The sequence below is a fragment of the Moschus berezovskii genome, chromosome 7, assembly GCF_049115385.1.
Source record: "Moschus berezovskii isolate FMDL1 chromosome 7, NW_MosBer_1.0, whole genome shotgun sequence".
Classification (NCBI taxonomy): domain Eukaryota; kingdom Metazoa; phylum Chordata; class Mammalia; order Artiodactyla; family Moschidae; genus Moschus; species Moschus berezovskii.
The window spans coordinates 67,613,420-67,626,177 of record NC_142466.1 but is presented as its reverse complement, the minus strand read 5'-3'; the positions used below and the strand labels follow the sequence as shown (position 1 = coordinate 67,626,177).

General features: G+C 40.1%; 1 protein-coding gene across 7 annotated transcripts in view; it reads right to left on the bottom strand.

Moving 5' to 3' along the window:
* The window catches only part of RECK (reversion inducing cysteine rich protein with kazal motifs), a 97,129-nt gene extending 84,620 nt beyond the window's left edge, over positions 1 to 12,509 (bottom strand). For all 7 annotated transcript variants that reach the window (XM_055427043.2, XM_055427045.2, XM_055427047.2 and 4 more), the window contains exon 1: positions 12,353 to 12,509. In XM_055427043.2, the coding sequence (XP_055283018.1) occupies positions 12,353 to 12,452 (100 nt within the window). In that variant the 5' untranslated portion in view covers positions 12,453 to 12,509. The remainder of the gene's footprint in view (positions 1 to 12,352) is intronic.
* Positions 12,510 to 12,758: the final 249 nt, after the last annotated feature.

Below are 12,758 nucleotides of genomic sequence, written 5' to 3'. Positions count from 1 at the left end.
CAACAGTTAGAACTAGACATGGAACAACAGATTGGTTCCAAATCGGGAAAGGAGTATGTCAAGGCTGTATACTGTCACCCTGCTTATTTAACTTTTATGCAAAGTACATCGTGAGAAATGCTGGGCTGGATGAAGCACAAGCTGGAATCAAGATTGCTGGGAGAAATATCAATAATCTTAGATACACAAATGATACCACCGTTATGGCAGAAAGCAAAGAAGAACTAAACACCCTCTTGATGAAAGAGAAGAGTGAAAAAGTTGGCTTAAAACTCAACATTCTGAAAACTAAGATGATGGCATCCAGTCTCATCAATTCATGGCAAATAGATGGGGACAATGGAAACAGTGACAGACTTTATTTTGGGGCGCTCCAAAATCACTGCAGATGGTGACTGCAGTCATGAAATTAAAAGACACTTATTCCTTGACAGAAAAGCTATGACCAACCTAGACAGCACATTAAAAAGCAGAGACGTTACTTTGCCAACAAAAGTCCGTCTAGTCAAAGCTATGGTTTTTCCAGTAGTCATATATGGATATGAGAGTTGGACTATAAAAAAAGCTGAGCGCTGAAGAATTGATGCTTTTGAACTGTGCTGTTGGAGAAGAATGAGAGTCCCTTGGACTGCAAGGAGATCAAACTAGTCAATTCTAAACGAAATCAACCCTGAATATTCATTGGAAGAACTAATGCTGAAGCTGAAACTCCTATACTTTGGCCACCTGATGCAAAGAACTGACTCATTGGAAAAGACCTTGATGCTGGGAAAGATTGAAGGCAGGAGGAGAAGAGGATGACAGAGGAAGAGACGGTTGGATGGCATCACCAACTCAATGGACATGAGTCTGAGGAAGCTCTGGGAGTTGGTGATGGACAGGGAAGCCTGGCATGCTGCAGTCCATGAAGTCACAAAGAGTCAGACATGACTGAGCGACTGAACTGAACTGAATAGCTAATCAATAATGTTGTGACAGTTTCAGGTAAACAGTAAAGGGACTCAGTCATATACATGCATGTATCCGTTCTCTCCCACACCCTGCTCCCATCCAGGCTGGCACATAACACTGGGCAGAGTTCCATGTGCTAAGCAATCGATTTTTGTTGGTTATCCATTTTAAATATAGCAGGGTGTACATAACTTCCCAAAGTCCTTAACTATCCCTTCACACAACCCCCAAACATAAGTTCGTTTTCTAAGTCTGTGAGTCTCTGATTTGTAAGTAAATTCATTTGTATCATTTCTTTTTAGATTCCACATATAAGGGATGTCATATATTTTTCCTTCTTTGACTTACTTCACTAGTATGACAGTCTCCAGGTTCACCCATGTTGCTGCAAATGGCCTTATTCCATTCTTTTTAATGGCTGAGTAATATTCCAATGTATACATATATATGTGTGTGTATGTATATATATATATATATACATACACACACACACACACCCCCCACATCTTCTTTATCCAGTCCTCTGTCAATGGACATTTAAATTCTTTCCATGTCTTCGCTATTGTAAACAGTGCTGCCTTGAACACTGGGGTGCATGTATCTTTTCAGGCCATGTTTTTCTCTGGATATATGTCCCTGAGAGGGATTGCAGAGTGATATGATAGCTCTAGTTTTAGTTTTTTAAGGAACCACCATACTGTTCTCCATAGTGGCTGTACCAACTTACATTCTCACCAACAGTAGTAAGAGGTTCCCTTTAAAGAGAATTCTTTACTGGACTTTATGAAACCTTTAATATATTAACATGCATCATTATTCTCCTAAAAGGGATCTAAGTAGACAGATTTCTCAGAGCACAAGATATTTTTCTCATGCCACTCAGCATGCCAATTTGAGAAACATCACAGAAAAGGAAAAATGTTGCCAAGCAACATTATGGGCCAAGAAAAATTAATAAATTAGTGATATAGATAATCAGCAGGGGCATGTCATTATTCTAGAATGAAGCTAACTGGGAAAAAAGATAACGCTGAATTGATAAGCGGCTGTTTATAGAGTGCTAAATCAAAAGTGACAAGGACATGAAAATATCGCATTTCAGGCAGCTAGATCCAATACAATGCCTACATACATGTGCATGTATATATATACAGACACATATATATCAATCTCTTTAAATGAAATCTATATAATTTCAATATATAAAATAGATGACACCAGAGCTTTTTTGATTGAAGGTAAGATTGCTATTGGGAAGAAATGAATGAATAAAAAAGGTTCTCTTTAGATCTTACCAACATCCTTTTAAGCTCAAAACTGATATTGTTCCCCCATAAAACAATAACAGGGCATATGATATTACTAACATATTGCTACAGTTTAGTTTCATAAAACACTATCGTGGGGCAGGTTTTCTAATGCTATATGGAAAAAGGTGTCTTAAAGTTTTAACATTTGACTTAAAAATTCTGAAAAAGTGAAAGTGAAGTCACTCAGTCATATCTGACTCTTTGCAACCCTATGGACTGCAGACTGTCAGGCTCCTCCATCCATGGGATTTTCCAGGCAAGAATACTGGAGTGAGTTGCCATTTTCAGCATATAGAAATTCCATTAAGTTTCAGAAATTAAAAAAATTCCTTGTTTATAGGCTATAGCTACCTTCTTAGAAGTGTTATTTTCAAGGATGGGCCCAATCACTAATGAGACTTTCTCACAACACCCCTCTCTTTCCTGCCATGCCACACCATGCTGAACCCCCTCCCTTCTAAGATCCTGTAATGTCCCCAGCCTCATTAGAATGAAGAAGACAGGCAAGAAAAGAAAGGTGTGTGGGGGGGAATCTTCTGTGTGACATCATGTGATCTTTTGAAGTGCTCAAGTTGTTGCCACTTTCTACTATCTTCCAACACAAAGGTCACATGAGGGCAGAAAATCCAGCTGATGGAGAGCAAAGATAACTCAGGATAATACATGATCCCCATAAGCACAGGCTTAGCAAAAAGTAAAAGGCAGGCAAGAATCTGACTTGGGCTTAGGAATTTTTGGAAAAAAAAGTTTCTTGGAGCAAAGGTCTATTTAGAACAGAAACATGAAATATGTCACAATTAAAACTCCAATAACAATGAAAGATTTTTTTAAAATATAAAGGTTTATTTTTTCCTATTTAATGGTGAAGGTCAAATTTATTGTGGGGTGACCCCCAAATTAAATTTTTAAAATGATTCACTTTTTCATTAAGAAATCCCAAAATCTGGAAAAGAAGAAAAATGATCTAATATTCCCACTGTCCTGTCAAAACGTGTATTGACATTTTTGACATATTTCTTTCTAGTCTTTCCAAAAGCCTTCTGAGATTTCTGACAAAATGGGATTAGAGAGCAGCCTGATGTCTTCTAGTAGTAATGCCCTCCCCACTCCTAACCAAGCATTCCTCTGTAATAACACATTTCCTCTCTTGAGAGGAACTGCCACCCTCCTAGAACAGGCTAGGAGACCTATACTACATCACGTTTTCCACTTTATTTTTAACCTTAGTTATCATTATATTTGTACACATTTTTCTTTCTTTGAAACAACAAAAACTTACTAGACTCTTAAACACTGCATACTTTTAAAGAAATGTCTACAAATAGACATTAAGTCATATGCCTTCATTAAGAATGAGGGCAAAGGATTCAAATGCAATTAATGTGGCAATTAAAGGTCTTTGTCTTTTCAGAGCTTTTAAAATGGATTAATTGGGTCATTCAACTATTAAGAGTACAAAAAACTCTCCAAGGCCTAATGTTTTATACAAAAGAAGACAGTGAATTCTAGAAATGCTTTGTTTTTATAATTTGATTCTAACCTAATTTCTGGTTCTTCAAGAATAGTTTAAAACTCTGGTTATTTTCATAAAATGGAATTGAACAGATAAAGGTAAATTAGTTCAAAATAACCCTTGATATTGACAGGATGAAAATAAATAGCACAGATATCATCCTTATTAAAGACATAAGGATGAGTGTCATATTTTGTACTCTTATTTCAAAACTCTGAAAATATAAAATTAATAAAAACCCAAAATTGATTACTAAAAGCCATGTATATTGGGTTTAAGAGGGTATTAGTGCAACCTAGAAATATTTGAGAAGAATTACCCAGTAATTAGAAACATCAAGGGTTGACTGCTGGTTTGGACCATGCGCCTACTAAAGACAGGCAAGTAAGCGGGAAGCACATGCTCCAGCCACAAGGGAAAAATGCAACTTCTGAGACCAACTAGCATTTAAAAAAACAATTACACACCCTAATCTAAAACTAAAATATTCATAGAATTATAGGATATTTGAAGTTAAAAGAGATTTTGCTACAGAAGCCTCCCAAAACCTCAATTTGGTTAATGAAAAGCCAGTATTGTTTTCTTTTCTAAAGAAAATAAAGATTCTTTCTAATTAATGTATTTTTAGAGAATTACTAAAATAGAATATATATATCCTGCACTACTGAAAGGGAATAAACTAAATCTGAGCTGATACTGCAAAAAGATCATTCCAAATAAAAAAGGTATGTTAATTTAAAAAATCTTATCTTATTTACAAATTTTTATTTCCAAAACAGCCTGGAAATTGACCATCCCTTAAAAACATTTAAATGACAACTGCAACTTTAACTTATAAATGCATTTTTACAATTGTCACATTTATCCCTTGGAAGATGGATATGAGCCCATGTATATACATAAAATATATCATCAGCCAAGAAAGAGCCAAAGAGTAAAATGATTATCTATATACCCACTACCTGGATTCAATACTGCAGCTTTTTCTTGACTCATTTACAAGTTACAGATATCCTCCATTGCTTGCCTCAAACTGTAATGCTACAATTGCCAATTAGGTTCATTCTCTTCTGTTATCAATATGACTGCCAGATTAACTTTTTAAATTACTTTCCATGATGTCACTCTTTTAATCAAGGGTCCACAATGGCTTCCTGCTATTTCAGTCCTAAATTTTCTTAAGTCTTCTTCTTAACTCCCCTTCCCTGATCTTCTATTATTTTCTAACAAGGAAAGCCTATATTTATATAATATTACCTTGAACACAGCCTTCTGCTTGTAATGCTTAGTGCCCTCTTTCCAGCTGACATAAATCCCAAACATCTTTCAAGGCTTAAAATTAAGCCCCATCTCAATTCTAAGTAAGGCTTTCTTCTCTAACAACTCCAGGCCATGTTGTTTTTTTGGTTAATGTCCTACTATTCCAGTCAGAACTGAAAACTTTAACACTTAACTCTAATAATTTCATGTGTGAACTAATGGTATTTCCAGACTGAATGGGAACTTCTTGTACACAATTTAGCACAGTGCTCAGCTCAAAAAATTTTCTTATTCACTGGTTAATAAATAATTTCTTACTTATGCAATGTATTTTTAATCAGAAAAAAATGTACAAAAAGTTTATTTCTCCCACTGTACCACTGTCATACCACATTTCCTATGGTGACCAAGCCATAATTTAGCAAACATCGTTAAGAGTTATTGACCCAGGTCAAAAGATAGGCTGGACCCAACCATATGCACAGGCACAGAGGTACATACTCAGAGGGTGGTGGGCTCTACAGATATCAGGTCCAGATGAGCTGGAGCTGAGGAAGTTTTACGGTGTAGAGAAACCATGAGCAAGAAGAGGAAGCTGGTGGTGGAGAATGGGAAAGGCAAGAGATGTACAGAGACAAGCTATGAGAGACAGAGGGAGACTGTCTCTAAAAGTAGTCTTGGTTCCTGGCAGCTTTCCAGCTCCCACAGCAGTCCCCGAGGTTGTGCTCAATTTCCTTGGATTTCCATGTTCCCTGTTAGATGCCATCTAGCTAGCTCCCTACTCCTGAGCTACCTTAGTTTCTGTTCTTTTGGGAGTCAAAAGACCCTAAACACACTATCATATATCCATATGAAACAACTAAGCAAATGACTCCTCAGATCTACCCCCACCCCACAGACGCTAATAGCCAGTATTCTCGGATAATTCCCTTCTCCATTCTATGCCATCTATTCCCATCTATAAAACGAGGGATCTCAAAGTATTTGTGTCTGGCTCCCATTGATATATTCCATGGTCAAAATGTTTCTCTTATTACTTATTACACTTTTCTTGAAGTCTTCTACATGTGAGTTATGTTCTCTACATTATGTACTACATATTTGACTAAATCATACGATTTTTCCTCAAATATATTCAGATTTAGAATATAAATGGATATGTACTAATATAACTACACAATACTAGTAATGCAGATATTACATACTTTTTGGTGATTTTAATATCTTATATTCTCACTAAACCATAAACCCCATGAAAGCAGAGACCACGTCTGTTTTTGTTTACCACATTATCTACCTAATGCTTGTCACAGTGTCTGGCACTATTAACCCCTCAACGAATATTTGCTGAATGGAATACTTACAGGTATGACATTTAATTTAGTAAGCAATGGACCAAGGGGAGTTATTCCTAATATCCACCTTAAACATATATGAAAACAGAAATTTTGATTCTCTTCCTGACTCACCTGCCAAACCTCCAATTTACTTCTCCCCATCATCTTGACCTCAGTAAATAGCAACATTTTCCACTAAGTTGCTCAAGGTGAAAATCTAGAAATCTAGTCAGCTCTGTCCGACTGAGTTCAGTTCAGTTCAGTTGCTGCTCAGTTGTGTCAGACTCTTTGCAACCCCATGGACTGCAGCATGCCAGGCTTCCCTGTCCATCACCAACTCCCGGAGCTTGCTCAGACTTATGTTCATCAAGTTGGTGATGCCATCTAACCATCCCATCCTCTGTCGTCCCCTTCCCCTCCTGCCTTCAATCTTTTCCAGCATTGGGGTCTTTTCCAATGAGTCAGTTCTTCGCATCAGGTGGCCAAAGTATTGGAGTTTCAGCTTCAGCATAAGTCCTTCCAATGAATATTCAGGACTGATTTCCTTTAGGATTGACTGGTTGGATCTCTGTGCTGTCCAAGGGACTCTCAAGAGTCTTCTCCAACAATACAGTTCAAAAGTATCAGTTCTTCAGCGCTCAGCTTTCTTTATAGTGCAACTCTCAAATCCATACATGACCACTGGCAAAACCATAGCTTTGACTAGACGGACCTTTGTCAGCAAAGTAACATCTCTGCTTTTTAATGTGCTATCTAGGTTGGTCATAGCTTTTCTGCCAAGGAGCAAGCATCTTTTAATTTCATGGCTGCAATCACCATCTGCAGTGATTTTGGAGCCCCCCAAAATAAAGTCTGTCACTGTTTCCATTGTTTCCCCATCTATTTACCATGAATTGATGTGATTGGATGCCATGATCTTACTTTTCTGAATGTTGAGTTTTAAGCCAACTTTTTCGCTCTCTTTCGCTTTCAACAAGAGGCTCTTTTGTTCTTCACTTTCTGCCATAAGGGTGGTGTCATCTGCATATCTCAGGTTATTGATATTTCTCCCGGCAATCTTGATTCCAGCTTGTACTTCATCTAGCCTTGGTATTTCGTATGATGAACTCTGCATATAAGTTAAATAAGCAGGGTGACAATATACAGCCTTGATGTACTCCTTTCCTGATTTGGAACTAGTCTGTTGTTCTGTGTTCAGTTCTAACTGTTGCTTCTTGACCTGCATACAGATTTCTCTGGAGGCAGGTCAGTTGGTCTGGTATTCCCATCTCTTTCAGAATTTTCCAGAGTTTATTGTGATCCACACAGTCAAAGGCTTTGGCATAGTCAATAAAGTAGAAGTAAATGTTTTTCTGGAACTCTCTCACTTTTTCGACGATCCAATGGATGTTGGCAATTTGATCTCTGGCTCCTCTGCCTTTTCTAAAACCAGCTTGAATATCTGGAAGTTCATGGTTCTTGTACTATTGAAGGCTGGCTTGGAGAATTTTGAACATTACTTTGCAAGCGTGTGAGATGAGTTCAATTGTGTGGTAGTTTGAACATTCTTTGGCATTGCCTTTCTTTGGGATTGGAATGAAAACTGACCTTTTCCAGGCCTGTGGCCACTGCTGAGTTTCCCAAATTCACTGGCATATTGAGTGCTGCACTTTCACAGCATCATCTTTTAGGATTTGAAATAGCTCAACTGGAATTCCATCACCTCTACTAGTTTTTTTTGAAGTGATGCTTCCTAAGGCCCACTTGACTTCACATTCCAGGATGTGGCTCTAGCCCAGTGATCACACCATTGTGGTTATCTGGGTCATAGTTCTTCTGTGTATTCTTGCTACCTCTTCTTAATATCTTCTGCTTCTATTAGGTCCAAACCATTTCTGTCTTTTATTGTGCCCATCTTTGCATGAAATGTTCCCTTGGAATCTCTAATTTCCCTGAAGAGATCTCTAGTCTTTCCCATTCTACTGTTTTCTGACTCTCCTAGCCCTGGCTAATTCACCTGCTCACTATGTTGCAACCATACTGACCTTCAGTTTCATCTTGCTTCAGGGCCTGTGCACTTTCTGGTCCCCACCATGATCTTTCCTAAGGACAGCACCTTTGGTCTTTAGACTTCAGTTCGGAACTTTACCCTCTCAAAGAAGCTTTTCTTGACATCATTATGTAAAGAACTACTCCTCACTACTCACACAATTCTTTATGCTACCCTCTAGTTTCCTTCACAGCATATTTATCACTACTAGAAATTATTTTATTTATCTGTTTATTGTCCATCACCGACTCAATCAACATGAATCTGAGCAAACTCCAGGAGATAGGGAAAGACAGGGAAGCTCCAGTCCATGGGGTCGCAAAGAGTTGGACATGACTTAGTTACTGAACAACAGTCAATTCCCCCTCTACTAGAAATCTAAGCCCCTTGAAAGCAGTAATCCTGAACCTAAAACAGTGCCTAACATACAAATAAGCATGCAAATTTTTTTGAATAAACTCTTATAGTATCTATTTTGCTGTTTTAAAAAACCACATTTATAATATATAAGAACCACCTATTTGACAGCATTCTACTTTCTTCAAAAAATGGCAAAGGGTGAAAGGTATGATAAATGAAAGATTGTTTAAATCTACGACTCTAAGACAGGAACTTTTAGTAGCATACCAGAATAAACTGTTTTATCTGGTTTCTCACTCCTTTTACAGTGTGGGCCAAGATAGTTCTGTTTGAAAGGAAAGAGAATCTGTTTCTTATTACATTCCTCCAGATAGGCGGTCACTTTTTCTAACTTAAAATTCATTACATTCTTTTTCAGGATCCTAGGCTATTACATAATTTCTTAAATGTCAACTTATTGAAACCTAGACCTTAATGTTACATCTTTCTCTCTTTAGTACAATTAGAAAATAACTTATATAGAAACAGAGCTAGTATCAGGTGCCATGACACACAGATTCTCAGACTGCAGCACAGGGTTCCAGCCCATCCTTCAAAGGAAACACTAGAGGTGCTGGGGAGGAGAGCTGGGGGTCAAGGAGACCAGAAAGTACACCGTGGAAGTGTGGCGTTACTCCAATGTACAGGGTGTGGGCAAACTTCATAGAGATAATAACTAGCAAGTCAAATCATTCCTTCCCTCTCCTCCAACTGGAATGAAATCTCCAAGTCAGAACAAATAAGACTTGTAAAATGCTTTATACCAGAGGAGACAGGATTACCCAACCCTGGATGGGGTAAGGAGATGAGAACAAAGACTGAGCAGGAATACAAGTCAGGCCTTCATTGAAAAACAATTTAATATTGTTTTCTTAATTTTTGTCTAGGATTGAGGAACACTTTCCACACTTTATACAAATCCATAGTAGAAGCCTTTGTTCATTATATCACTCAATGCCCTTTATGTAAGGAAGCAGGCAATATATGCCTAAGAATTTAGGACAAGAGACAATTCTCACTTTTACATCAAACTTGGGGGTTTTCCTTTTTTACCAAACAATGCAAGTTCTGTGTTGTCATGGACGTTTTGAACTGGTAGCCTTCAGAAATCTGCTAGCCCAGAATTTCCTAAATTGGGATTGAGGTGCTATGAAGGAAAAAACGGTTCTTTAAGCAAATAAGTTTCTTTCTTTCTTTGCATAACAATTTTACTGATATAAAAGTCACGTTACATTAATAAAACAAGGAGATCACTAGACTGAGTTGGAATCAATTCCTTAGTAGCCTACCCAAGTAAATCAAAACTTAAGCCTATAATGCCCCAAGGTTAAGAGATCAGAATCCTAAGGACAATCAATCAGGAACAGTCACCTGGGCTTTCCCAAATAAGACACCTGCTCAAGCTATAGCCAATCAAATATTTCCTTGCTTCATCTCCACCTTTTATATAAAAGTCCTTACTGAGTTCCTGTTACTTCCCATTTGACACTGTCCAAATTCAAATAGATTTTTGCTCAAATAAACTTGCAATTTTAATATGACCCTGTCTATCTTTTAACAATAACACATTATAAAATTCATCCTTTTAAAGTGTACCATTCAGTTGTTTTTAGTATATTCACAGAATTGTGCTATTTTTCAATTTCAAACATTTTTATCACCCTGAAAAGAAACCTCATACTCATTAGCAGTCATTTCCCCATTTCTCCATTCTCTCAGGAACAAGTTTCTTAACCAAACTATTGTGAACCTAACCTGTTTGTGAATTTATAAAAGAGGGGTACAGTGTACAGTGTTTCCCAAACTTATTTAACAGCTAATATGCATGTATTACCTCAATTATCACAATAAAAATCTATGAGAATATTTATATACAATAAATGTGGATATTAAAGCACAAAGAATAAAGCTAACTGCTAATTCTACTGCTAATTCACTTCTGTCATGTCTAACTCTGTGCGAGCCCATAGACGGCAGCCCACCAGGCTCCCCCGTCCCTGGGATTCTCCAGCTATAACACTGGAGTGGGTTGCCATTTCCTTCTCCAATGCATGAAAAGTGAAAGTGAAGTCGCTCAATCCTGTCCGACTCTTAGTGACCCCATGGACTGCAGCCTACCAGGCTCCTCCATCCGTGGGATTTTCCAGGCAAGAGTACTGGAGTGGGGTGCCACTGCCTTCTCCAAAAGTTAACTAAATTTGTTCAAATATTCTTAACTATATTCTACTCTACTATTTCCCACAGAGCTGACCAGCTGTGGGATAATAGGCAACTAGTTTTCTAATGAATCAAAACTTTGAAAGTGCTTTAATTCAATTTCTTTAACTTAAAGAGAAAAATAGAGCCCAGGAAAGTAAGCTGATTTAGCCCCAAATACACAGCATTCTTTCTTTTCCTTTGATTTGTCTAATTGACAGCTTTGTTAGAATTCAATTATAATTAACTATATAACCCCAGGCTCCTGACAATTCTTTCCTTTCTTTAAATACTCTTGACTTAAACAAAATCCTTTAACTCTGTAAGCTACCTTGAAACCTGTTGAGGCTGATTTTGCTCCTTCTAGGTGTGTCTCCCTGTGAGCAATGCACTTCTCCACTTTCGCATGTATAAATCCCAGCTATCTTTTAATATCTAGTGAAGCTGGGGCATCACTCAATTTTCTTCCCAACTTGAGTGGACATCATCTCTCTCCCTGTGTGCACTCACAGCCCTCATCGCTTCATGTGGATACTTCTGCCTGGAATTGGAGCCACTCCTGTCTTGTGGCACCCCACCCCCTAGCTAAAGCTGCTGGAGGGCAGGAGTTGGCAACAATTCCCAAAACCCAGCACGTGGGAGACACTCAGTAAGCACCGAACAGCTTCTCATCCACTCGTGGTCTAATTCCTCCAGAGCAAGAACAAAACTCTCCTCAACTCAGCCCCCACAGAGAGAGTTCCCTGATTTCTAATTTCTCTCCTGCCAGAGCCCAGCGCTGTCTTGGACACACTGCATACCCACAGTGAACAGCAGCAGAATCGGATTTAGGAGACTTGGACCTAGCCTCTTCCTGAGACTTCAGAAGTCAGTCAGGGGGTAGGACACATAAGTGCTCGCTGCCTGAGGTCGGCCTTTCTGAACCGAGGGTCAAGTAACAAGCAACAGTAACTGGCCAAGGTGGCAGTAAGGCGGCGTCCCCTCCAAAACCCCGTCCCACCCTCGCGACGGTCGTGGACGAAGGCATTTCGCGCTCTTCATACAGAGACCCGAGACGGAGGAGGGGATGCGGGCTGAGCTGAGGGCTCCTGCTCGGTGGGTGACAGAGGAAGGCCTCGAACCTAGGTCACGGCTCCCAGTTCAGGGCATCTGGGCAGAAAGAGGGAGGGTGGAGAGGGGTCCTGCTCGTCCCTCCTCAGTCCCTCCTGCCGCCTGCTGGGACCTCCCGACCCTGGGTCACCAGACTTGGACCGGGTCTGGGGGTCGCCGGCACCCCCGCCCCCTGCTCCGCGCCATCTTGGAGCGCTGAGGCGACCGCTCTGGACCTCACCGAACCGCTGCTCCAGCAGTTACTCACCCGCACTGCCCGGAGCCAGGCCCCCTGCCACCTCCGCGACCCCAGCCACCGTCAGGAGAAGCAGCAGCGCGCCTCGCGGAGAGGCCCGGACGGTCGCCATGTCCAGGCCTGGGGCTCCAGGGCCGCTTGATGCTCGGACCCAGCCCGCCCGCCGCGGCAACTCGCGGAGGCCCCGCCCCGGTGGCCCGGGCCCTTGGTGATTGGCTGCTGCGCGAAACCCCGCCCCTCGGCCGCAAGGATTTTCCAAAACCTGCTGGGGGCGGGAACCTGCCCAAGACCCCGCTCTTTGTTAAGGCCCAGCTAGCTGTCTGTCCGCTTCTGCGGCGGAATCTGGCAGCCGGCGTTCTCCAAGAGACGAGTCAGAGGATGTCAGGGTTGGGAGGGTCCTAAGAACGCCTCGATTTCC